Raw genomic sequence first — 23,833 nt, 5'->3', positions numbered from 1 at the left:
AGGAGGGGGAAACAGAAAACTAGCTGTTCATGAGGTGATTTGATTAATCTGGCCCATGGGCCCGGGTAGGCGCGTTTTGCACCGGGTGAAAGTTGATTGCCTTCATTTTGAAACCGGTCTGCCTCCCAGGCATTGGTCTATTAACTCATTTACTGCATGGTGATGTTACTATGGAAAGCCAAAACTCCCGCCCATGCAAACCTTCTAATTAGGTATTTTGTAGATTGTATTTTCAACCGGACAACTATCAGGAAATAAATAACACTGATAAATGTTTTTAAAACTTTTCCAGTGTTAGTTTCATCAGCTGTTGTACAATATAATACAAAACACAGGAAAACATTTTTTGGACTGCACTGGGCCTTTAATGTTAAAATGTAAATTTCTAAGTTTAGATTAGGAATGTACCTTAGAGTAATGTGAGTGCATTTTTTCTCAAGAGCAATGGAAAGCAATGTAAATGTTGAATCAGACAGCAAGAAATAGCTTTCCAAGCTTCCCAAGAAGCTAGCTAGGTGTCATGTAGTTTACAGCACTAGTACAGTTCAGTTTTCACTTCCGTTTCCTCAGTAAAATGGGTCCACACAATATAGGGCCCAGACGTCATACTTTTAGGGCGTGGACCTAGTTAGCGAGATAGGCGCTAGCTAGCAGAAAAAGACCGACCTGATATCGATGCACAGCTAGCTATACTAGCAATCCTGGTTGTGATAATATTGCCACTGTATCCAAATTAACAGGTAGCTATGTCTATTTTTCAACGAATATGATTTGTGATATTACCTTTACCTTGTGAGTCCTTGCTTGCGGTTTATGCCATCAAATTTGATCAAGCTACTGGTAGCAAGCCAGGTAACTAACGCCAGGCCTGCCATTTGTGTATGATTGTCTGAGGATCAAATTATGATCTAATAACGTTAGCCAAATTAACTTCATCTAGCTATTTTGTTAGGTGCAATCATGTGTTTCATGATAATGAATTTAGCTACTGTAGCCAGCTAAATGTATTTAACTCACGTTAGCTACTAGCAACAATGCGCTAGCTAAATTCACAATGTGCTAGTATTGTTAGATAGCTACCAGCTAGCATTTGCAGCAATTTAAAAAGTCTAACGTTACAAGACATGATTAGCTAGTTAACTGCATTCACTTACCTAAAAGTAAAATACAATTTAGATGGGCAGCTAGCTAACTAGTTACGTAGTTAAATATTATTAGCCAAATAACGTAGGCTAGTTGAGTAAAGGTAGCTAGTTAATTTACGTAAAAAAAAAAAAAACTAGGCAAGTCAGTTAAGCACAAGTTATTATTTACAATGACGGTCAAACCCGGACGATGCTGGAACAATTGTATGCCGCCCTATGGGCCTCCCAATCAAGGCCGGATATGATACAGCCTGGATTCGAACCAGGGACTGTAGTGACGCCTCTCTCACTGCGATGCAGTGCCTTAGACTTCTGTGCCACTCAGGAGCCCCGTTACAAACATACCAATATGCTTCTTTACTTTCCTCAGGTTTAAAATAATACCAACCATGTCTGATGGAGAGGGTTACGTGGTGCGTGTGAGAGGTCTACCATGGTCCTGCTCTGTGGATGAAATACAGAGGTTCTTCTCAGGTAACACCTTTACGATAACACCTGCTTGATACTACACGTTTATAGCCTCTCACAGCTGAGATAACTGTGAGTCCCTCTAACCTCTTCTTGGTATATAGATTGTAAAATCGCCAACAATGGCACCAGCATCCATTTTACCTCCACACGTGAGGGCCGACCCAGCGGAGAGGCCTTCGTTGAGCTGGAGAACGAGGATGACCTTAAGATCGCTGTGAAGAAGGACAGAGAAACCATGGGCCACAGATATGTGGAAGGTGTGTGTGTCTCTCTGTTTGTGCGTTTTTGTGTCAATGCAAGTTTTGAAGTTTCAATGTTTGCAGCAGAAGCATAATATGTGCCTTGGGACCTCACTTTGGGCTACATTTCTCAGCTGTTTACATTGTGTAGCACTATCAGTAGTGACTGTATATGTTGACTTGTATTTTCTCAGTGTTCAAATCCAACAATGTGGAGATGGACTGGGTGATGAAACATTCTGGTTCAAGCAGTCCAGAGACGACTGGAGACGGCCTGGTCAGGCTCCGAGGCCTCCCCTTCGGCTGCAGCAAGGAGGAGATCGTCCAGTTCCTCTCAGGTACTAGTAGCTTGGTTCACATGAACAGCCCCATAACAGCCTGTAGGAGTAGGTGACCGTCCTCAGCCCTCATCAATGATCCAGGATCATTTACATTTTTTAGACATTTAGCAGACAGTCTTAACCAGAGCGACTTACATTATACAGGCTATAATTTGTCCAGGATTACCCCCATCACCTAATTTTCTCTATCACTGCTTTGGCCCCAACCAATACTTAAAAAAAAAAAGATTTATTCTGTACAATAATTTGACCAATCAGGCCTGACATGCTAGTCTCTGTCACTCATTGACAGTGGTCCTTTAATTCATCCCATTGGGACAATTATAGAATGGGTGGGTACTAAAGGTAACGCAAGTACCGCCAGAGCCACTCCTTTTCATTCCTTGACACCTACAGTCTCTTCTGTATCCTCTTCTCTCTCCTTTTCTCTTTCGCTCACTCTTTCCTCTCATCCTCCTTTATGTTGCAGTAAAATTTAAGTACCATGAATGGTCATTGACTCATTGGTTAAAAACACTCACCAGGTGTGTACATAACATAATGTATAGTTTTCATTATTTTTATATATTTTTTTAAAATCTATCATACAAAATAAATAAAGCAACAACAGAGAAAGATCTCTTTCTGTAACTGGGCATGTGATTTACTGTGTCCCCCACTGGGGTTATCTGTCCTTGGGTTGAAGGGTTGGAAATCGTGCCAAATGGGATAACATTGCCGCTGGACTTCCAGGGGAGGAGTACGGGGGAGGCCTTCGTGCAGTTTGCTTCACAGGATATAGCTGAAAAGGCTCTAAAGAAACACAAGGAAAGAATAGGGCACAGGTGGGGATGGATGGTTGGTTGGCTGGATAAAGTTGCTGTTCTTATGGTGTACAACTTATAAACATTAACCACAGGTATAACTGACTGACACTCAACAGAACAGTAAAAAGTGATATCTGTTCATTTAAGACAACACATACTCAGATATTGACTGTAAAGACACATAGTTACAATATTAGATCAAAACACACTAACACTCATTCACTCACAGCAGTCGTTGGGAAAATGAAGCACATTCTCTTTAAACCATTGGGAGATAGATCATATTCTGAGTTTAGTGCCGAGGTGACTTGTAAGCTCTCAGGTTCGTCACCAAGTTTGGTTGAGAGTGCAGAGTAAAAATTGCAGTTTAATTTGGCATATCCATTTTACCCTGATTCTTAAGAGTGAAACTGATTGGTTCCTGGGCACTAAACATCAGTACAGGTAGCCAATGGACGGACAGACATACGATTCTCCCAGGTGTTCTAACTCACTGAGGGCCATTCAACATGAGGACAAGGACCCCGCCCACTGTCACTCACAGGTAATGCTCAGAGAGTGTGTCTCCATGGATAACAACAGGACAATGACCACAACAGGGACACAGATTGTACTGTAACCTCAGTGTTAACTGTATCGGGTACCTGCAGGTGACCATAAGAAAAGTGCCTGTTGTACTGTCAAGGCTTTATACTACACAGTATACTGTTACCCACTAGATCAAGTCTCACCTACCTACGGAACAGTAGTGCACGTGGCAGCACCTGGCCTCAATAACCCAACTTTATCAGTACTCTCAATGACCAGTAACTACAGAAAAATGTCAGCTCATCACCTGCATATTGAACATCCAACTTTATTGGTGCCCTTTCCATTTGAACACACATTGATTCAGCCTGAGGTGCTGTACAGTAGCTAGCTGTAGTCTACACCTCCTGTGTGGTGGGGTCTTCATGGTGATGTGTACTGTATGTGTCTCAGGTACATTGAGATCTTCAAGAGCAGCCGTGCCGAGGTGAGGACCCACTACGAACCCCAGAGGAAACCTATGGGGATGCAGAGACCGGGTCCCTATGACAGACCGTCTGGGGGCCGTGGGTACAACATGATGGGGGGCCGAGGAGGGGGCTCTTACGACAGGGCCAGACGCGGAGGCTATGGTGGAGGTGTGTGTGTAATGTCTACCCAGTGTAAGAAGATAGTGTGTTTGTTTTTGATCATCTGAATAGATTAAGAGGGAGCGATGATCAGTCAAAAAGGGTCATGATTATGGATCATAACACAATGGTCTCACAGTCATACTCTTCCTAGCCCTCTATGTACATTTCTATCATGATGAGAGACTGTATATGCCTCAATGTTCCAGACCAGTGTCTCCATAACTAAGGTGTGTGTCTAACATCAGGTGTGTCTGATGGGCGGTATGGTGACAGTAGCTCCTCCTTCCAGAGCACCACGGGTCACTGTGTTCACATGAGGGGTCTGCCCTACAGAGCCACAGAGACTGACATCTACAATGTGAGTTCTAGGATCTCCTACTAAGAATGGTCTGTGTGAGAGACGGTGAGAATAACACACTGCTTCCTCCCTCCCTCTGTAGTTCTTCTCTCCTCTGAACCCAGTGAGAGTGCATGTGGAGATCGGTCCAGACGGCAGAGTGACAGGAGAGGCTGACGTGGAGTTTGCTACACATGAGGATGCTGTGACAGCCATGTCAAAGGACAAGGCCAACATGCGTGAGTCTGTCTTTGTTTGAAGTTATTTTGTTTTGGTTTGAGCCGGCCACAGCTATTATGAAAGGCACTTTAAAATGTACCCATCCCTCTCCTTCCCCATAATCCCTCCATCCCTCTCCTTCCCAATAATCCCTCCATGCCTCTCCTTCCCCATAATTCCTCCTCCTTGCACCCCCAGCATTCCTTCCTTATTTTCCTACCTTAATATGATTAAATCCATGTACTAACCAGCTGTGTCCTGCAGAGCACCGCTATGTGGAGCTGTTCCTCAACTCTACAGCAGGGGGCAGTAATGGCTCGTACGGCAGTCCGATGCAGGGGGGTATGGGGAGCCAGTCCTCCTATAGCAGTGGAGGGCTGAGCTCTGGATACTCTGGAGGCTACAGCAGCCAGGGAGGTTACAGTGACTATAGTGAGTATCAGCTCTATAAAACACACCCCCTGTTCACATGTACCTCCACCACTGTTGACTAGCCTTGTATGTCTGTATCTGCGTATGACTTGAACTATCAAGCTTTACTGTGTGTGACTTCTGAACTCCTCGGTCCTATAGTGTGTATCTCTCTCCTGTCAGGTAACCAGGGCGGTATGAGCAGCAGTTACTATAGCGGCGGTGGACGAGGAGACAGGAGTTCCAATGGCCTGGGGGCAGGATGGGGGATGTAGTTCTTCAACCAAGCATGTGTTCGGCTGGAATTGTAGTTCTCACCTGGATGTTTCATATTAATGATTGAGGCCCCTTTGATGTTTTGTTTTCACCCTCTCCTACTGTTGTTAGTGACATGACCGTGGTCGGAAGGCTTGTTTCATCAGCGTTACCTGGAAGATTCAAATAACCAACTGTGATTATGACTGTGTTTCTTTAACCCACAGTTCACCTTATGTTGACCGTGAAGGGTTGCGGGAAACTAGTTAATTCAGAAAGTAAACCAATTCGACATTTTTGTAATTGAAAAGCAATTGGCCCCATCCCTGGCAGTTCTGTCTGAGTGGATGAACCAACACACTTCTGTAAATAGACTTCTAGATGTTTTCTTTTCTCCAGTAGGTGCAAAAATATCTTGACTTTCTGTCAAAGTCTGAAACAATGTCAAAATAGTGTGAGGTTAACAAAGAGCATGTTTGTTTTATAATGAAGATTGTTATGAGGGATGGATACTTATTTAGCAAACAAACCTTTAAGTTTTTCTGTTTATAAAGGTTTCTTTCTACTGCCTATGTGGAATTTTCTCTTTGTATTTCTTGTAAGGTGCACGAGTAAATACAATTTGAAGATCGATAAATGTCTTTGTCCTGTTTGACGTGAGTGGTTTCTTAGACAGTCAAGAAACAACACATTCAGATACGTTTTATTAAATTAGATATCTATATAGAAAACATGTTGCCCCAATGACTTGGCAGAAATTGGCTGTTTAGTAGCACTAGTCACAATCAATCCACAAAATGATCGTTATTTATATACATTCTAAAATAGACCTTTCTTGATATGTTAACATTCTGTAGTCATTTACAACAAAAAAAAGCCTGTAACAAATCCACAATTGTTCAGTGAGGCAGGTTGAGGAAATGAACAGAAATTAACTTGGTTCCTTTGCTTCAATGGAAGTGAAAGAATCATGTGAAACTATATATAATCGCCACAGAGACATTTAGATAAGGTCTATAATAAGTGAATCAACGCAATGATATTATTGAAGGTCAGTTCATCTACAAACATTTTCCCACAATTGTGACATTGTTGCATACTGGGTCATTCATAATACAACAAATACTGACATGTTCCAATACTCTACCGCCCTTCAACTATCATTTCAAATTCAGCATCCTAGAGGAATATGGAGTTAGTAACATAATGACAATTAGCTGGCTAACTAATTGTATTCTTTATCTTACTTTGTGAAATCCACCCAGGGGAGTTTAAAAGATGAGAAAAGGCAGTATTAAGCAGAGGGGTCAACAGTCAACCGTGCCCAAACATCCTGAATTTCAGGTTAGTGGTGAAACAGAACTTAAACATCGATATCACCTGTCCCTGCTCAAATTTGATTCAAATGTTTTCTCAGTGGCTTTGAGCACAGTGAGGGAAGAAAGATTATTGGTGAAGCGTGTGAGAGTGTGTCTACTGGCTTGCGTTAGAAGGAGAGAGTGTGTATATCAGGGTCTTATGTGTGTGTTCTGTCAGGTGGAGGAAGGTGTGTGTGTTCTGTCAGGTGGAGGAAGTTGTGTGTGTTCTGTCAGGTGGAGGAAGGTGTGTGTGTGGTTTTTCAGAGAAGAAGAGGGTGGTGTTGCTGGTGCAGCGTGAGGGCAGGTGTGTGTGTGTGTGTTCTGTCAGGTGGAGGAAGAGGTGTGTGTTCTGTCAGGTGGAGGAAGAGGTGTGTGTTCTGTCAGGTGGAGGAAGATGTGTGTGTGTGTTCTGTCAGGAGGAAGAAGAGGTGTGTGTTCTGTCAGGTGGAGGAAGATGTGTGTGTGTGTGTGTTCCGTCAGGAGGAAGAGATGCTCCTCTGCAGCAGTAGAGAGTGACAGATGTCACAGACTCGTACAGGTCGGGGGTAGGAGGGCAAGGCCAACTCATTAGTAGAACAACTGTTACAGTAGATATCTCCACAGTTCCTACAGTGGTGCTGCAGACAGACAGGGGAAAAAAACGGACATTTAGTAGAACTGTATTTGTAACCCTTGTGGCAAATGACAGCATTTCATACAAAGGCCTTTCTAAACCTTCCTTTACATCTGCCACAGACCAGAGTCCACAACTGAAGAGATGGATGGACAGAGCCTTACCTTTCTGCGAGCGATGGAGAACTCCTTCTGACACTGTTTACACTGTGTAGCCTCATCGTCTTTCAGCCAGGCTTGGCCCTGATGGACACAGACGGACAACAATGCTCAATCACAAATGATTACAGAAATGAGTGTGTGTCTGTGCTGTGAAGGTGGGGGTCAGGTACAAGGAGAAGTCTATGACCAGCGGTGAGCGCCTATGTCTCGTCTGTTCTTCACTAGTAAACTCTGTAGAGACTTGGTGTAACGGTGGGCTAGGGGAAGTGTTAATGTAGGAACACCTTACCTTCAGGGCTTTGTTGACCTCTTTGAAGTCCTCCATCTTCAGTTTAGACCTACGAGAGAGATGAGTCACACAAAGATGGAACACAGGAAGGAAGAGAGATGTAAATAGGCCCATCTCCTGTAAGGCCGTCTAGTACAGTACTCACTGGCCGAGGTGTAGGCCCATCTCCTGTAAGGCCGTCTAGTACAGTACTCACTGGCTGAGGTGTAGGCCCATCTCCTGTAAGGCCGTCTAGTACAGTACCTACTGGCTGAAGTTAGGCCCATCTCCTGTAAGGCCGTCTAGTACAGTACTCACTGGCCTGAGGTGTAGGCCCATCTCCTGTAAGCCGTCTAGTCAGTACTCACTGGCTGAGGTGTAGGCCATCTCCTGTAAGGCCGTCTTAACAGTACCACTTGCTGAGTGTGGCCATCTCCTGTAAGACCGTCTAGTACAGTACTCACTGCTGAGGTGTAGGCCCATCTCCTGTAAGGCCGTCTAGTACAGTACCTCACTCACTGAGGTGTTAGGCCCATCTCCTGTAAGGACCGTCTATACGTACCTATCGCTGAGGTGTAGGCCCATCTCCTGTAAGGCCGTCTAGTACAGTACTCACTGCTGAGGTGTAGGCCCATCTCCTGTAAGGCCGTCTAGACAGTACTCACTGCTGAGGTGTAGGCCCATCTCCTGTAAGGCCGCTCTAGTACAGTACTTACTGGCTGAGGTGTAGGCCATCTCCTGTAAGACCGTCTAGTACAGTACTCACTGGCTGAGGTGTAGGCCATCTCCTGTAAGAGCCGTCTAGTACAGTACTCACTGGCTGAGGTGTAGGCCCATCTCCTGTAAGGCCGTCTAGTACAGTACTCCTGGCTGAGGTGTAGGCCATCTCCTGTAAGGCCGTCTAGTACAGTACTCACTGGCTAGGTGTAGGCCCATCTCCTGTAAGGCCGTCTAGACAGTACTCACTGGCTGAGGTGTAGGCCATCTCCTGTAAGACCGTCTAGTACAGTACTCACTGGCTGAGGTGTAGGCCCATCTCCTGTAAGACCGTCTAGACAGTACCACTGGCTGAGGTGTAGCCCATCTCCTGAAGACCGTCTAGTACAGTACTCACTGGCTGAGGTGTAGGCCCATCTCCTGTAAGCCGTCTAGTACAGTACTCACTGGCTGAGGTGTAGGCCCATCTCCTGTAAGGACCGTCTAGTACAGTACTCACTGGCGTGGTGTAGGCCATCTCCTGTAAGGCCGTCTAGTACAGTACTCACTGGCTGAGGTGTCGGCCATCTCCTGTAAGACCGTCTAGTACAGTACTCACTGGCTGAGGTGTAGGCCATCTCCTGTAAGACCGTCTAGTACAGTACTCACTGGCTGAGTGTAGGCCATCTCCTGTAAGACCGTCTAGTACAGTACTCACTGGCTGAGTGTAGGCCCATCTCCTGTAAGCCGTCTAGTACAGTACTCACTGGCTGAGGTGTAGGCCCATCTCCTGTAAGGCCGTCTAGTACAGTACTCACTGGCTGAGGTGTAGGCCCATCTCCTGTAAGCCGTCTAGTACAGTACTCACTGGCTGAAGGTGTAGGGCCCATCTCCTGTAAGGCGTCTAGACAGTACTCACTGGCTGAGGTGAGGCCCATCTCCTGTAAGGCCGTCTAGTACAGTACTCACTGGCCTGAGGTGTAGGCCCATCTCCTGTAAGACCGTCTAGTACAGTACTCACTGGCTGAGTGTAGGGCCATCTCCTGTAAGGCCGTCTAGTACAGTACTCACTGGCTGAGGTGTCGGCCATCTCCTGTAAGGCCGTCTAGTACAGTACTCACTGGCTGAGGTGTAGGCCATCTCCTGTAAGACCGTCTAGTACAGTACTCACTGGCTGAGGTGTAGGCCCATCTCCTGTAAGGCCGTCTAGTACAGTACTCACTGCTGAGGTGTAGCCCATCTCCTGTAAGGCCGTCTAGTACAGTACTCACTGGCTGAGGTTAGGCCCATCTCCTGTAAGGCCGTCTAGTACAGTACTCACTGGCTGAGGTGTAGCCATCTCCTGTAAGGCCGTCTAGTACAGTACTCACTGGCTGAGGTGTAGGCCCATCTCCTGTAAGGCGCTCTAGTACAGTACTCACTGGCTGAGGTGTAGGCCCATCTCCTGTAAGCCGTCTAGACAGTACTCACTGGCTGAGGTGTAGGCCCATCTCCCTGTAAGCCGTCTAGTACAGTACTCACTGGCTGAGGTGTAGGCCCATCTCCTGTAAGGCCGTCTAGTACAGTACTCACTGGCTGAGGTGTAGGCCCATCTCCTTGAAGGCCGTCTAGTACAGTACACTCCACTGGCTGAGTGTAGCCCATCTCCAATGTAAGACCGTCAGTTCACAGTACTCACTGGCTGAGGTGTAGGGCCATCTCCTGTAAGGCCGTCTAGTACAGTACTCACTGGCTGAGGTGTAGGCCCATCTCCTGTAAGGCCGTCTCCTGCTCCTGACAGGTCTGCTGGAGCTGCTGCTTCTCCTGACGAACATCCTGCAGCTCCTAGAAACCCACACAAACCAGCTCAGGAGAAAAACAGGAGCTAGACTTCTCTTTTCTCTGTGTGTGTGTGTGACGCTGACCGTGTGTAGCCCCTGTATCTGCTGTAGTTGGGTGCGTAGCTCAGTGCTGTTGTCCTGTTCTCTCTGTAGAGCTCTCTGAATGGCCTGTCTCTGCTCCTTCTCACTGCACAGATCACTCTCCAGACCCAGCCTAGGAAGACAGGGGAGTGGGTCACAACGTGTGTGTGTGTGTGTGTGTATCCTCGTGCTTACATACCTCAGTGTGTCCAGGTCAGACAGTTGTTTCTGTAGGGAGTCTACCCTGCCCTCCAGCTCTGTTCTCATGTCCCTGTCCATCTGGTCACTTTGTCTGCGATCACGTTCAGAGTTCTGCAGTCTGAAAATACATGGGCTACAATTAGCATTCAATCATGTTAAAACAAAGAAACCATCATGGAAACCCCCCTGTACCACACACCTCTGCTCCATCTCCTTAATGTTGGTCTTCATCTGGTTTATCTTCTCCTCCAGTTGTCCCTCTTCCTCCTGCTTCCTCTGGGCCTCACGCTCACAGTCCTGCACACACATTCTGTCAAGAGGTGTGTTCTCACGAGGGTGTTGCTGCGGAAGTGAGAGAGTGTGTGTGTGTTTCCGTGTGTGTTACCTGTGTCTTATGGAACATCTGCAGGTTGAGGGTTTTGACCTGGTCTAGTTGTTGTCGGAGAGCTTGCAGTGTGTCCTGTTTCTCATGTGTGTCTTTCTCCAGCAGCCTCATGGCCATCTCCATCTCCTGCTTTAGTCCTACCTGCAGCTTCAGCTCCCTCTCCAACTCCTACACTCAGGAATAAAAGGTTCAGGGACACACACACCTATTGTAGAGGCAGTATAACACATGTTCGTTAGCTAGGATCTCAAAGAAATGTAGAGATAGTTGTTCATCTCGCTGTTTCTCACACACACACACCTGTCTGATGCGCTTCTCCTCCTGGTACTGTTTCCACACCACACTGTACATCTCATCCAGGCCCTGCCGTGTCTGTCTGTATGTCTCCAGCTCTACTGCACTGTCCTCCAGGGTCGCCTAGGAAATCACACAGGACGTGAAATGCCAGCTCTTCATGTTGTCTGAGTTAGATTCAAGTTACAGACTAAAAACAGTCCTGACCTCCTCTTTCTTCTGGCTGCTCTGGACGATGGTCTCATTCTCATGTCTCAGGGTTTCCTGTTCCTCCCGTAAAGAGTTAATTCTGTCTGTCGCTGCCGTCAACTGTAGGGTTATAACACATCAATACGCACTATGTAGGGTTATAACACATCAATACGCACTATGTAGGGTTATAACACATCAATACGCAGTATGTAGGGTTATAACACATCAATACGCACTATGTAGGGTTATTTTTTCCCCATTAATCTCATTGTCTGAATGTGTTAAAATACACTGAAAACACCTAAATAAATCTATACAGCTCAAAACTACCATGCGATGTAAAAACAAGTTGACACTGAGGTTAAAGAAAGTCTGCTTTTCTCAATTAACCTAATTTTACTAACCATTACTTTAGACAAAATCAAGACGTGAATATTCTTGTAATGTTTTTTTGTATGAAAAATCTTAAACTACAGTTCACACTGAGCAAATTCGGGAATTTGTGATTAATCACAGCAAATAAGGACCGCGGGGTTAACGCGCCCATAAGGGCCGCGGGGTTAACGCGCCCATAAGGGCCGCGGGGTTAACGCGCCCATAAGGGCCGCGGGGTTAACGCGCCCATATGGGCCGCGGGGTTAACGCGCCCATAAGGGCCGCGGGGTTAACGCGCCCATAAGGACCGCGGGGTTAACGCGCCCATAAGGACCGCGGGGTTAACGCGCCCATAAGGACCGCGGGGTTAACACATCTATAAGGACTGTAGGGTTATAAACATCCATAATCATTACATAGGGTTATATAATACATCCACAAGCATTATGTAGGGTTATGACTACAGATGTGCATCTCTACCTTTCAAGACGATTCCATGTATCTAGATACATGGGCTCCGATACGATACGTTTTAGTTTGAAACGATTCTGTGCGATTCGTTTTAATTAGACGAACGAATCGATGCGATTCGGTGTGATACGATTTGAATCACTAACATTTGTTGCATAAACATCCATTTTATAAATGAAAATCTGCTGCTGATGGAACTCATGAGCTGACTTCTGTCTGTCTGTCTGAATGATGTATACTACAAAAAGATAAAACGCAACATGTAAAGTGTTGGTCCCATGTTTCATGAGCTGAAATAAAAGATCCCAGAAATGTTCCATTTGTACAAAAAGCCTATTTATCTTAAATGTTGTGCACAAATTTGTTTACATCCCTTTTAGTGAGCATTTCCCCTTTGCCAAGATAATCCATCGACCTGACAGGTGTGGCATATCAAGAAGCTGATTAAACAGCATGATCATTACACAGGTGCACCTTGTGCTGGGGACAAAAGGCCACTAAAATGTGCAGTTTTGTCACACATCACCACAAGTTTTGAGGGAGTGTGCAATCGGCATGCTGACTGCAGGAATGTCCACCAGAGACGTTGCTAAATAATTTTACGTTAATTTCCCTATCATATTTTGTTTTAGAGAATTTGGCAGTACGTCCAACCGGCCTCACAACCACAGACCACGTGTAACCATGCCAGCCCAAGACCTCCACATCTGGCTACTTCAACTGTGGGACCAGACACCCAGACAGCTGATGAAACTGTGGGCTTGCAAAACCAAAGTATTTCTACACAAACTGTCAGAAACCGTCTCAGGGAAGCTCCTCTGCGTGCTTGTCGTCCTCACCAGGGTCTTGACATGACTGCAGTTCAGCGTCGTAACCGACTTCAGTGGGCAAATGCTCACTTTCCATGGCCACTGACACGCTGGAGAAGTGTGCTTCACGTATGAATCCCGGTTTCAACTGTACCGGGCAGATGGCAGATAGCGTGTATGGCGTCGTGTGGGCGAGCGGTTTGCTGATGTCAAGCTTGTGTTCCATGGTAGCGGTGGGGTTATATGGGCAGGCATTTTTTATTGATTTAAATTGAACCTTTATTTAACTAGGCAAGTCAGTTAAGAACAAATTCTTATTTACAATGACGGCCTACCCCGGCCACACCCGGACGACGCTGGGCCAATTGTGCGCCGCCCTATGGGACTCCCAAACACGGCCGGATGTGATGCAGCCTGGATTCAAACCAGGGACTGCAGTGACGCCTCTAGCACTGAGATGCAGTGTCTTAGACCGCTGCGCCACTCGGGAGCCCATTGCATAACTTATGGACAATGAACACAATTGTATTTTATTGATGGCAATTTGAATTCAAAGAGTTACCGTGACGAGATCTTGAGGCCCATTGTCGTGCCATTATTCCGCCGCCATCACCTAATTTTTCAGCATGATAACGTGTGGCCCCATGTCGCAATAATCTGTACACAATTCCTGGAAAGTGAAAATGTCCCAATTCATCCATGGCCTGCATACTCACCAGACAGGTCACCCAATGAGCATGGTTGGAATGCTCTGGATCGATGTGTACGACTGCGTGTTCCAGTTCCCTCCAATATCCAGCAACTTCGCACAGCCATTGAAGAGGAGTGGGACAACATTCCACAGGCCACAATCAACAGCCTGATCAACTCTGATAAGAAGATGTCTCGCTGCATGAGGCAAATGGTGGTCACACCAGATACTGACTGGTTTTCTGATCCACGCCCCTACTTAAATAAAAAAAAGCTATCTGTGACCAACAGATGCATATCTGTATTCCCAGTCATGTGAAATCCATAGATTAGGACTTTATTTATTTATTTCAATCGACTGATTTCCTTATATGAACTGTAACTCAGTGAAATCTTTTAAATTGTTGCATGTTGGGTTTATATATTTTTGTTCAGTGTATATGTCTTTTGGTGTATATAGCACAAATGTGGATTTCCTCCTGTCTTATAATCGAATGGTTTGACTGTTTGGAAGTCATGACAACTCAGAGTGAGCTTCTCTTCTTCTCCTGCTTCGACCTTGCAGCGCGGTAGCGATTGCTGTCCTCGTTATGAAATTATTAACTCTGTGTATATACAAATGACCATATATAATGTTGAAGACTCCTGCCAACTAATATCAATACATATTTAGTTTTATATACATATTTATTATTTTTTTCAACTTATTTTAGTAAATACTTTAACACCTTTTCTTTCTTAAAACTGTATTGTTGGTTAAGGACTTGTAAGTAAGCACTTCACTGTAACCTGTTCTATTCGGCGCATGTGACAAATGAAATGTGATTTGAAACATTGAATTTGGCCTTACTGCTATCAGCCCATAGAAACACATTGAATAACAGCTTCATACATTTTTACTATCTAAAGGAAGTCGTTCGGAAGTGTCTGAGTTTTGCTCCGTTCATCTGTGTTTGTGAGAGACTAACCATTCCACAGAGGGGTCATATGAGTGTGTAGCCCAAACTATTCGGACGCTACAGACAGAAGTTGGCAGATCAGCTGTACCGACTTCAGGATGAGTCATGTGATGATTGTGGGGGTCGTAAAGCAAAAGGGAGAACACCATCATGTTCGTGAGTCTCATGTTTCTTTGTATGTCAAACCGTTCGCATGCTACAGGCGTTTCTGTGAGAAGAACAGTTTTCAGGATTTCACAAACACCATTCTAGCTCTGCCACCTTTCACCTCAGATGCGGAAGGGCAACATCATCAGATGCGGAAGGGCAACATCATCAGATGCGGAAGGGCAACATCATCAGATGCGGAAGGGCAACATCCATCAGATGCGGAAGGCAACATCATCAGATGCGGAAGGGCAACATCATATCAGATGCGGAAGGGCAACATCATCAGATGCGGAAGGGCAAACATCATCAGATGCGGAAGGGCAACATCAGATGCGGGAAGGCAACATCAGATGCGGAAGGGCAACATCAGATGCGGAAGGGCAACATCAGATGCGGAAGGCAAATCAGATCGGAAGGGCAACATCATCGATGCGGAGGGCAACATCATCAGATGCGGGGGGACATCATCAGATGCGGGGGCAACATCATCAGATGCGGAAGGCAACATCATCAGATGCGGGAGGGAACATCATCAGATGCGGAGGGCAACATCATCAGATGCGGGAGGGCAACATCATCAGATGCGGGAGGGCAACATCATCAGATGCGGGAGGGCAACATCAGATGCGGAAGGGCAAACATCATCAGATGCGGAAGGGCAACATCATCAGATGCGGAAGGGCAACATCATCAGATGCGGAAGGGGCAACATCATCAGATGCGGAAGGGCAACATCATCAGATGCGGAAGGGCAACATCATCAGATGCGGAGGGCAACATCATCAGAGCGGAGGGCAACATCATCAGATGCGGGAGGGCACATCATCAGATGCGGGAGGGCAACATCAGTGCAATCAGATGCGGGAGGGCAACATCATCAGATGCGGGAGGGCAACATCATCAGATGCGGAAGGGCAACATCATCGATGCGGAACGCAACATCATCAGATGGCGGGAGGGCAACATCATCAAGATGCGGAAGGGCAACATCATCAGATGCGGAAGGGCAACATCATCAGATGCGGGAAGGGCAACATCATCAGATGCGGAAGGGCAACTCATATAGATGGCGGGAGGGCAACATATCAGTAGCGGAAGGGCAACATCATCAGATGCGGAAGGGCAACATCCGATGCGGAGGGCAACATCATCAGATGCGGAAGGGCAACATCATCAGTGCGGGAGGCAACATCATCAGATGCGGAAGGGCAACATCATCAGATCGGAAGGGCAACATCAATGCAGATGCGCGAAGGGCAACATCATCAGATGCGGAAGGGCAAACATCATCAGATTGCGGAAGGGCAACATCATCAGATGCGGAAGGGCAACATCATCAGATGCGGAAGGGCAACATCATCAGATGCGGGAGGGCAACATCATCAGATGCGGAAGGGCAACATCATCAGATGCGGAAGGGCAACATCGGCGGATGCAGTGGAAAAACATATGTCTAGCTTAAACTGACGGATTTATGGGAATTTTGTATTATGCTAATTTGATTTCCTCAGGCATGGACTCTAGGAGGTTAATAAACACCACAAAGGATTAAAACACATGAGCTCCTCTGACCTCCTCAATGAGCTTGCCGTTGGTCTTCTCTATGGAGTCCATCTTGGCCTGCAGGTCAGAGACAGAGCAGCTCAGGTGTCTGTTCAGCTCCTCGATGTAGTGCTTCTGGTCCAATATGGCGGTCAGCTTAGTATCACTGACAGAAGAGAGAAGGAGAGGTTACAGGAGAAGAGACAAAGTATAACAGAGAGAGAGGAGTGTGGTTTATCTTTGTATCACGGAAAGAAAGAGGAGGTTGTTAAAGGAAAAAACAAAGAGAAGAGTGTGTTTGGTGTGAAGGAGGAAAGATGGACACATAAATCAAATTGTATTTGTCACATGCGTCGAATACAACAGGTGTAGACCTTACAGTGAAATGCTTACTTACAAGTCCTTAACCTACAATGCAGTTTTAAGAAAATACACACAAAAAAGTATGACATAAGAATAACAAATAATTAAAGAGCAGCAGTAAATAACATTAGCGTGGTTATATACAGGGGGTACTGGTACAGAGTCATGTGTCAATGTGCGGGGGCACCGGTGTCGAGGTAATATGTACATGTAGGTAGAGTTATTAAAGTGACTATGCATAGATAATAACAGAGAGTTGCAGCAGCGTAGAAGAAAGGGGGGGGGGAGCAATGCAAATAGTTGTTCAGGAGTCTTACGGCTTGGGGGTAGAAGCTATAAGGATCCTTTTGGACCTAGACTTGGCGCTCCGGTACCGCTTGCTGTGCAGTAGCAGAGAGAACAGTCTATGAATAGAGTGGCTGGAGTCTTTGTACTTACTCCTTAGTGGTCTCAGTGGTCATAGGGTCCTTCAGGTACAAGGAGAAGTCTATGACCCCCACCTGGGAGTCCAGGTCCTCTCCTTTGATACAGAGGTTAGCATCAATGACGTTTAGCCCCACCAGCATCCCTCCTATCACTGTCCCCTCCTCCTCCATCATCAACGCTCCTGGATCATAGAACTCACTGTAGGAGGAAAAAGGGAGAGAGAGATTTAGTAAGTTAGATACAATAACTACTGTAAACGTGAATAGTACACATGTTTACCGGTGTTAAATGTTCATTACATACTTATTACACTGATTCAGTTCTAGCAACAGAGTCTTAAGCTGTACTCACACCAGGAGGTCCTTATGGTCCAGCAGGGCTTTCAGGTAGTCAGACAACTTCTTCTGCATCAGGGCCAGATGCAACCAGGCCCGAGCCCGACCCAACCCAGTCTTTAGCCCTGGCAGGTCTCTGGCACTGGTGGTAATATCAGTAGAATCAGGACACAGCTTCTGAACCAGCTCCAGAGGACCCCAGATAGACTTATTCTGATTGATGAATGACTTCTTCACTACAGAGAGAAGAAGAAAGGTGAATGTTTAGGTAGTGTTCTTTAACTTCTTATGGCTGCAGGGGCAGTATTGAGTAGCTTGGATGAAAGGTGCACAGAGGTGCCCATAGTAAACTACCTGCTCCTCAGTCCCAGTTGCTAATATATGCATATTATTATTCGTATTGGATAGAAAACACTCTGACGTTTCTAAAACTGTTTGAATCATGTGAGTATAACAGAACTCATATGGCAGGCAAAAACCTGAGAAAAAATCCAAACAGGAAGTGGGAATTCTGAGGTTGGTAGATTTTCAACACATCCCCTATTGAACACAGTGGGATATGGATGAGTTTGCACTTCCTACGGCTTCCACTAGATGTCAACAGTCTGTAGAACCTTGTCTGATGCCTCTACTGTGAAGTGGGGCCGAAGGAGACAGGAAATAGTCAGGTCTAACATGACCTGGCCATGCTCTGACTATGTGCGTTCACATGAGAGGGAGCTCTGTTCCATCGCATATCTGAAGTCAATGTAATTCTCCGATTGGAACGTTACTGAAGATTTATGTTAAAAACATTCTAAAGATTGATTCAATACATCGTTTGACATGTTTCTACTGACTGTTACGGAACTTTTTGACATTTCGTCAGCTTTTAGTGAACGCGCTTTCTGACTTTGGATTTGTTTACCAAACACGCTAACAAAAATAGCTATTTGGACATAAATGATGGACATTACCGAACAAAACTAACATTTCTTGTGGAAGTGGGAGTCCTGGGAGTGCATTCCGACAAAGATCAGCAAAGGTAAGTGAAGATTTATAATGCTTTTTATGAGTTTTGTTGACTGCACAATTTGGCGGGTAACTGTATGGGTTCCTTTTGTGGCTGAACGCTGTTCTCAGATGATTGAATATTGTGCTTTTGCCGTAAATCTTTTTGAAATCTGACACAGCGATTGCATTAAGAACAAGTGTATCTTTAATTCTATGTAAAACATGTATCTTTCATCAAAGTTTATGATGAGTATTTATGTTATTTGACGTGGCTCTCTGCAATTTCTCCGGATATTTTGGAGGCATTTCTGAACATGGCGCCAATGTAAACTGAGGTTTTTGGATATAAATATGAGCTTTATCGAACAAAACATATATGTATTGTGTAACATGAAGTCCTATGAGTGTCATCTGATGAAGATCATCAAAGGTTAGTGATTCATTTTATCTCTATTTCTGCTTTTTGTGACTCCTGTCTTTGGCTGGAAAAATTACTGTGTTTTTCTGTGATTTTGCCGTGACCTAACATAATCGTTTGTGGTGCTTTCGCTGTAAAGCCTATTTGAAATCGGACACTTTGGTGGGATTAACAACAAGATTACCTTTAAAATGGTATAAGATACATTTTTGTTTGAGGAATTTTAATTATGAGATTTCTGCTGTTTGAATTTGGCGCCCTGCACTTTCACTGGCTGTTGTCATATCATCCCGTTAACGGGATTGCAGCCATAAGAAGTTTTAAAGGGCGAAAACAACTAAGTCTCCAACTTGGTTGTGCAGGCTTTCAATACCAGCCCCACAGTAGCACACCTGATTCAGCTAATCAAGACCCTGACAAAAGTCTGAAACACACCTAGTAGCGCTCCAGACTGAGGGTTGTCCGGTCACCCCTGTTCTAGAGCAAGTCTCACCTTTCAGTCCGTGTTTGAGGCACTGCTCCAGAACCACAAAGAACTGCTGCAGAGGAGGGTAGTCAGAGTCCAGGGTTCTGCCCAGACTCAGAGAAGACTGGATCAGGCCCTTAATACTCAGCTTCATCATACTGAACAGGTTGGAGCGCTCCACAGCCATATAGTCCTTCACCGCTACAAATAGAGAGGGAGACAAAGAAAGAGAAATTAAGAGAGAACGACAGGAGAGAAAGAGAGGAAAGGAGGAGTTTCCGGTGCAAAAGTAATTTAAAAAAGCACATTAAGAAATGACCACGGACAAATATAGACTGTTAGAATACAGTCGTCTATATTTATGATGTTGGAACATGCCATTCTGATGTATTGTGTTTACAGCTAATGACGGTTGAGATACAGAAGAGGGAAGTCACTGGTTCAGCACTAAACTACCTACTAAGTTTATATACCTCCACATTGGCGTGCAATACAATAATCTTGTTACGTACCTGGTAGGTATTGGTTAGCGTTGGTGTCATTCTCGGTAGAGTTTTGTTTAGTCGGACACTTCGGAGAGCTCGCGGCAGATCCCGAAGATGTGGCGTTTCTCAAAGCTGCACCGTAGCTGACCCCACTGCTGATCGTCTCGGTTGCCTTCCGTGCCAGCGACAGGATCGGTGTTGACCAGTTGCTCTCGGTCGCCGGTTTGTCTTTTGAAGTCTCATCATCGCTGCTAACGCCAACAGGGTGGCTGTCTGGAAGAACTTCCAAAACTTTGGGGTCCTCTTCTTTGGCGTCGCTTTCCTCAGCAGCTGTGTTTGTTTCACTTACCCCGTCGGCCATTTTTTCATAATGAAACACGTGACACAAGGCCTGAGCAGTCGCCTATGATGCTTGCGAAAAGTCCAAAGTAATCAATTTATGATTCTCGGTGTTTTTTTAATTCACTTCGCATTATTTGAAGTGTTTCTTTCCATATTTAAGCGAGGCTAAGTATTTGTATTTTCATTATTATTATTATTATTATATATATATTTTCATTGCAACAATAATACCAATATTACGCATGAATACAGGGACATTCATGTTTATATAATGAAACATTTTAATAAAAATAAGCTAGGTATTGGGTACAACAGCTAATGTTTACGAGGTTATAGATGTGTAGCCATTTCACAACACTAGATGTCACTATTGATATTGTCCCGTGTCCTTCAGGTGTGTCTCCATTGCGCGTGAAGGCCTATGATGAAACAGCTGAAGTTACAGACCTAGAAGTCCATTTAGATCAGTGGCTTTTGGTTGACATCATGTTATTATTTAAACCAGTTTCAAACATGTTTAGCTGTTTTCCCAGTTATAGATTAAGTCTTGTCCTGACTAAGTAGATATTTCAATAGATAATCTTCATTGAACATGGATTTTAGTCCAGGACCAGGCTTATTAAACTGTGCCTGGTAAACGGACCCTAAATGTCATAATTTGCATGCGTTTTCTATTAATGTAGTCACAGGTCTAATGATAACCTTTCGTAAGTCCTTTATTCACTTTCATTCAAATGATACAGAAAGAGACACAATATAATCATATCAGCAATATAATGTTAAGCAATGCACTTTTTATGTTATTTTTCTAAGTAAAATGCCTAAAGAGTCAACAAATTAGACACATGATCATTTAGCCCACATTAGTTTGTTGTAACTGTATAACCCATGTATGGTTTCAACCACTGTAAGTATTAACCATTATAATAAGGTGTATAGCATATAAACATGTTGTAATAGGTATGTCTACTGTATAGGCGTGGTCGAGGCAGGCTATATAAATCGTGACGCCTCTAGTCTGGCGCTCCTTCCACTCTTCCCCAATAGGCAAAGGCTGTGTTTGAGTGCGCAACGGCTACCCGAGACGCGCCCGGCATCTTGAATAAGAAAGTCGCACTGAGAACCGAAGGAATAGGCAGGAACGTTTCAGGAGAACAAATATTGACTACGTGGACAAGAGAAAGGAAAACGACATACAGTGCTTTTTACAGAATTACAGTTGGTGGTGATTGAAGTTTGAAGACATGAGGATTCTACGAGTTGCGCTCCTGCTCGTCCATGCTTTTGGTTAGTGTCAAATTACACTTGTATATATCAGGTCAGATTATATAGTTCCTTTTCTGTAGCGTTTATACTTTAACATTGAATAGACTGTTGGTGGTAATAGTTTATCCTAGACTTCATTCCTCCTAAATGGTCTATTTCTTATTCATAAGAGACATGTCGTGTAGTTACACTTGTTGACTGTAAAAGAGTGTGAACTTCTCAAGCATGACCTTCTGAGCAAGTCTCCTAAACTTTTAAAAGAAGAGTCAACGATTTTCATAAGGTGTAGGCCTATGCTATTCAAGAACGAAGTGTGGTCATCTTTCTATTTTAAAACATGCTTTATGTAACTGGATATACTTATTTTTAACTCATATTCTTGTACATTAGCTAACTGTCTGTCTATGCAACATTTTGTGTACCATAGCCAAGCAGGATTATAGTCTCTCCTGTACAGAATACTGTACATGCATGATGTTTATGGGTGCCTCAGTTCTTGGAGCTGAAATTCAACTATCCAGTTTTATAGGCTCACCTGGAGGGGCCATGGGGCCTCGTGCAGGGCTCTCAGTCTAGAGACATGTTTCAACTTGCCCACTCAAACCCCTCCATTTTCTTGGCACCTGAATAAATTACTGTGTTGGAAAGAACAGCTTGTGTTTCCAGTGAGCCAAAACTGGTTGAAATGACTTATTTTCAAGCAGTTTTTGCTCACTGGAAACACAAGCTTTTCTTTCCATTGAAATGATGTATTTTCACCCAGTGTTGCTCCCTGGGTTAACTCCTCACAGTGTCAGTCGGAATCTACATATCTGAACTACAGATATGTGAATGGTGTAGCATCAATAATGGCCAAAGTTTAATCTTGTGATTCCTTGTGTTTTCCAGTGGTGTCGAGGTTGGTGAGTGGAGCTGTGGTGGACAGGTATGAGAATGAGAGGTCGCAGCACACAGCAGTTATAAACCTGTTGGATGTCCTGAGCGACAGAAGGATGGAGGGAGGGATGGAGAAGAGTAAGCACGGAGTGGAGGGTCCAGTGTTGGAGGAGGATGGAAGCGAGGAAGAGGATGAGGAGTACTATGATTACTACCATGAAGACGACGAAGATGCATCAGGGGACTATGGGGTGGAATTACCTCGAGGTATTTAATAACGCGCTGTGATTTATGTTTGTTTATTGCTCTGTTGTAAGTCACCATCCTATTGTTTATATGTTCTGGAATCCTCACTGACACATGTATTAGAATAGCCATTATAAACATGATTTATGGCACTATCATTCATTGGCTTAACTGGTAGATTGTCAGTTCCATTTTAACAACTGTTCCTATGCAACCAATAGTTACATTTACTTTATGGACCAGGTAGCCTAGTGGTTAGAGCGTTGGGCCAATAACCCTAATTTGCGGCAGAGGCGCTGTGCTACTATGGCTGACCCTGTAAAACAACACATTTCACTGCACCTATCATACTACTATGGCTGACCCTGTAAAACAACACATTTCACTGCACCTATCTGGTGTACAATAAAACCTGTATTCTATGAGATGTGTTGGCTAGGTCCATGGATTCAGTTGATTAACATTTCTTGTCTGTGCTCTTTTCTTTTTTAGTTGCATTGTCGACTAAACCTAAAGACCCATCGGCCATCCTGGAAGCTGAGAGGAGTGAGGGGAAGAGGAGGAGAGGAGGAAAGGGGAGGAAGAAGGGAAAAGGAAAAAAGAGGAACCCTTGTCTGAAGAAGTATAAGAACTTCTGTATCCATGGCAGCTGTCATTACCTGAGGGACATCAAAGCTCCATCATGCATGTAAGAAATACCTCTATCTCTCTTTCTCTCTCAATCTCTCCCTTTCTCTTTCTCTAACTCGCTCTGTCGCTCTATCTCTCTCCAGAATAACAATATGCCTGCTGTACTGCATGTTGCATGAATCACATCTCACCCCTGTCCCTCTCTCTCTCTCTCTCCTTGTGCAGATGTCGTCCCAGTTACTCTGGGGAGCGGTGTCACCTGTTCACGCTGGCTTCAGAGGGGAGGGACGTGGGAGGATACAGCAGGACCACAGCTCTGGCTGTGGTGGCAGTGGTGTTGTCTTCTCTCTGTCTAACCATCATAGGCCTGCTGCTGGTGCTCAGGTCAGTAGAATCAGAGCAGCTGTATAACACAGGGGATGTATAGAAGCAGAGCAGCTGTATAACACAGGGGATGTATAGAACCAGAGCAGCTGTATAACACAGGGGATGATAGAACCAGAGGCATGCTGTATAACAGAGGGATGGTATAGGCAAG

General features: G+C 44.8%; 3 protein-coding genes across 5 annotated transcripts in view; 2 read left to right on the top strand and 1 right to left on the bottom strand.

The window, feature by feature from the left end:
- The first annotated feature begins 591 nt into the window (after positions 1–591).
- On the top strand, positions 592–6,036 carry hnrnph1 (heterogeneous nuclear ribonucleoprotein H1). Of its 2 annotated transcripts, none has more exons than XM_023992087.2 (10): positions 592–740; positions 1,516–1,619; positions 1,718–1,873; positions 2,050–2,193; positions 2,882–3,020; positions 3,984–4,168; positions 4,408–4,520; positions 4,603–4,738; positions 4,983–5,150; positions 5,309–5,398. In XM_023992087.2, the coding sequence occupies exons 2-10, from the start codon at positions 1,535–1,537 to the stop codon at positions 5,314–5,316; spliced, it is 1,134 nt and encodes a 377-aa protein (XP_023847855.1). In that variant the 5' UTR covers positions 592–740; positions 1,516–1,534; the 3' UTR covers positions 5,317–5,398. The 2 variants fall into 2 exon arrangements, with proteins under 2 accessions (XP_023847855.1, XP_023847854.1); XM_023992086.2 differs by having other exon boundaries at positions 593–740; positions 5,313–6,036.
- Positions 6,037–7,218: 1,182 nt separating this feature from the next.
- On the bottom strand, positions 7,219–20,337 carry rufy1 (RUN and FYVE domain containing 1). 2 transcript variants are annotated; one of them, XM_023992081.2, is made up of 15 exons: positions 19,963–20,333; positions 19,478–19,651; positions 17,590–17,809; positions 17,251–17,436; positions 16,480–16,615; positions 11,469–11,570; positions 11,268–11,384; positions 10,968–11,135; positions 10,782–10,879; positions 10,581–10,700; positions 10,385–10,514; positions 10,210–10,304; positions 7,806–7,854; positions 7,520–7,597; positions 7,219–7,359 (listed from the first exon to the last, which is right to left on the bottom strand). In XM_023992081.2, exons 1-15 carry the CDS (start codon positions 20,294–20,296, stop codon positions 7,219–7,221), a joined length of 2,148 nt encoding a protein of 715 aa, XP_023847849.1. In that variant the 5' UTR covers positions 20,297–20,333. The 2 variants fall into 2 exon arrangements, with proteins under 2 accessions (XP_023847849.1, XP_023847850.1); XM_023992082.2 differs by lacking the exon at positions 11,469–11,570 and having other exon boundaries at positions 19,963–20,337.
- Positions 20,338–20,579: 242 nt separating this feature from the next.
- Positions 20,580–23,833, top strand: part of hbegfa (heparin-binding EGF-like growth factor a) — a 6,315-nt gene continuing 3,061 nt past the window's right edge. The window contains exons 1-4 of the mRNA XM_023992090.2: positions 20,580–21,564; positions 22,432–22,686; positions 23,158–23,353; positions 23,521–23,679. Of these exons, the coding sequence (XP_023847858.1) occupies positions 21,522–21,564; positions 22,432–22,686; positions 23,158–23,353; positions 23,521–23,679 (653 nt within the window). The 5' untranslated portion in view covers positions 20,580–21,521. The remainder of the gene's footprint in view (positions 21,565–22,431; positions 22,687–23,157; positions 23,354–23,520; positions 23,680–23,833) is intronic.

The sequence above is a fragment of the Salvelinus sp. IW2-2015 genome, linkage group LG8, assembly GCF_002910315.2.
Source record: "Salvelinus sp. IW2-2015 linkage group LG8, ASM291031v2, whole genome shotgun sequence".
NCBI classification, from domain to species: Eukaryota; Metazoa; Chordata; class Actinopteri; order Salmoniformes; family Salmonidae; genus Salvelinus; species Salvelinus sp. IW2-2015.
The sequence above is the reverse complement of the archived record's forward strand: the minus strand, read 5'-3'. Positions and strand labels throughout refer to the sequence as shown.

Coding starts and splice junctions, on each gene's coding strand:
- hnrnph1 (XM_023992086.2), top strand. CDS start 1,535: ATGTCTGATGGAGAGGGTTACGTGGTGCGTGTGAGAGGTCTACCATGG. Junction 4,169..4,407: donor ACGCGGAGGCTATGGTGGAG/GTGTGTGTGTAA, acceptor GTCTAACATCAG/GTGTGTCTGATGGGCGGTAT. Junction 4,521..4,602: donor CAGAGACTGACATCTACAAT/GTGAGTTCTAGG, acceptor CTCCCTCTGTAG/TTCTTCTCTCCTCTGAACCC.
- rufy1 (XM_023992081.2), bottom strand. CDS start 20,296: ATGGCCGACGGGGTAAGTGAAACAAACACAGCTGCTGAGGAAAGCGAC. Junction 16,616..17,250: donor ACCACTGAGACCACTAAGGA/GTAAGTACAAAG, acceptor CTCTTCTGTCAG/TGATACTAAGCTGACCGCCA. Junction 10,515..10,580: donor TCTGACCTGGACACACTGAG/GTATGTAAGCAC, acceptor CTGTCTTCCTAG/GCTGGGTCTGGAGAGTGATC.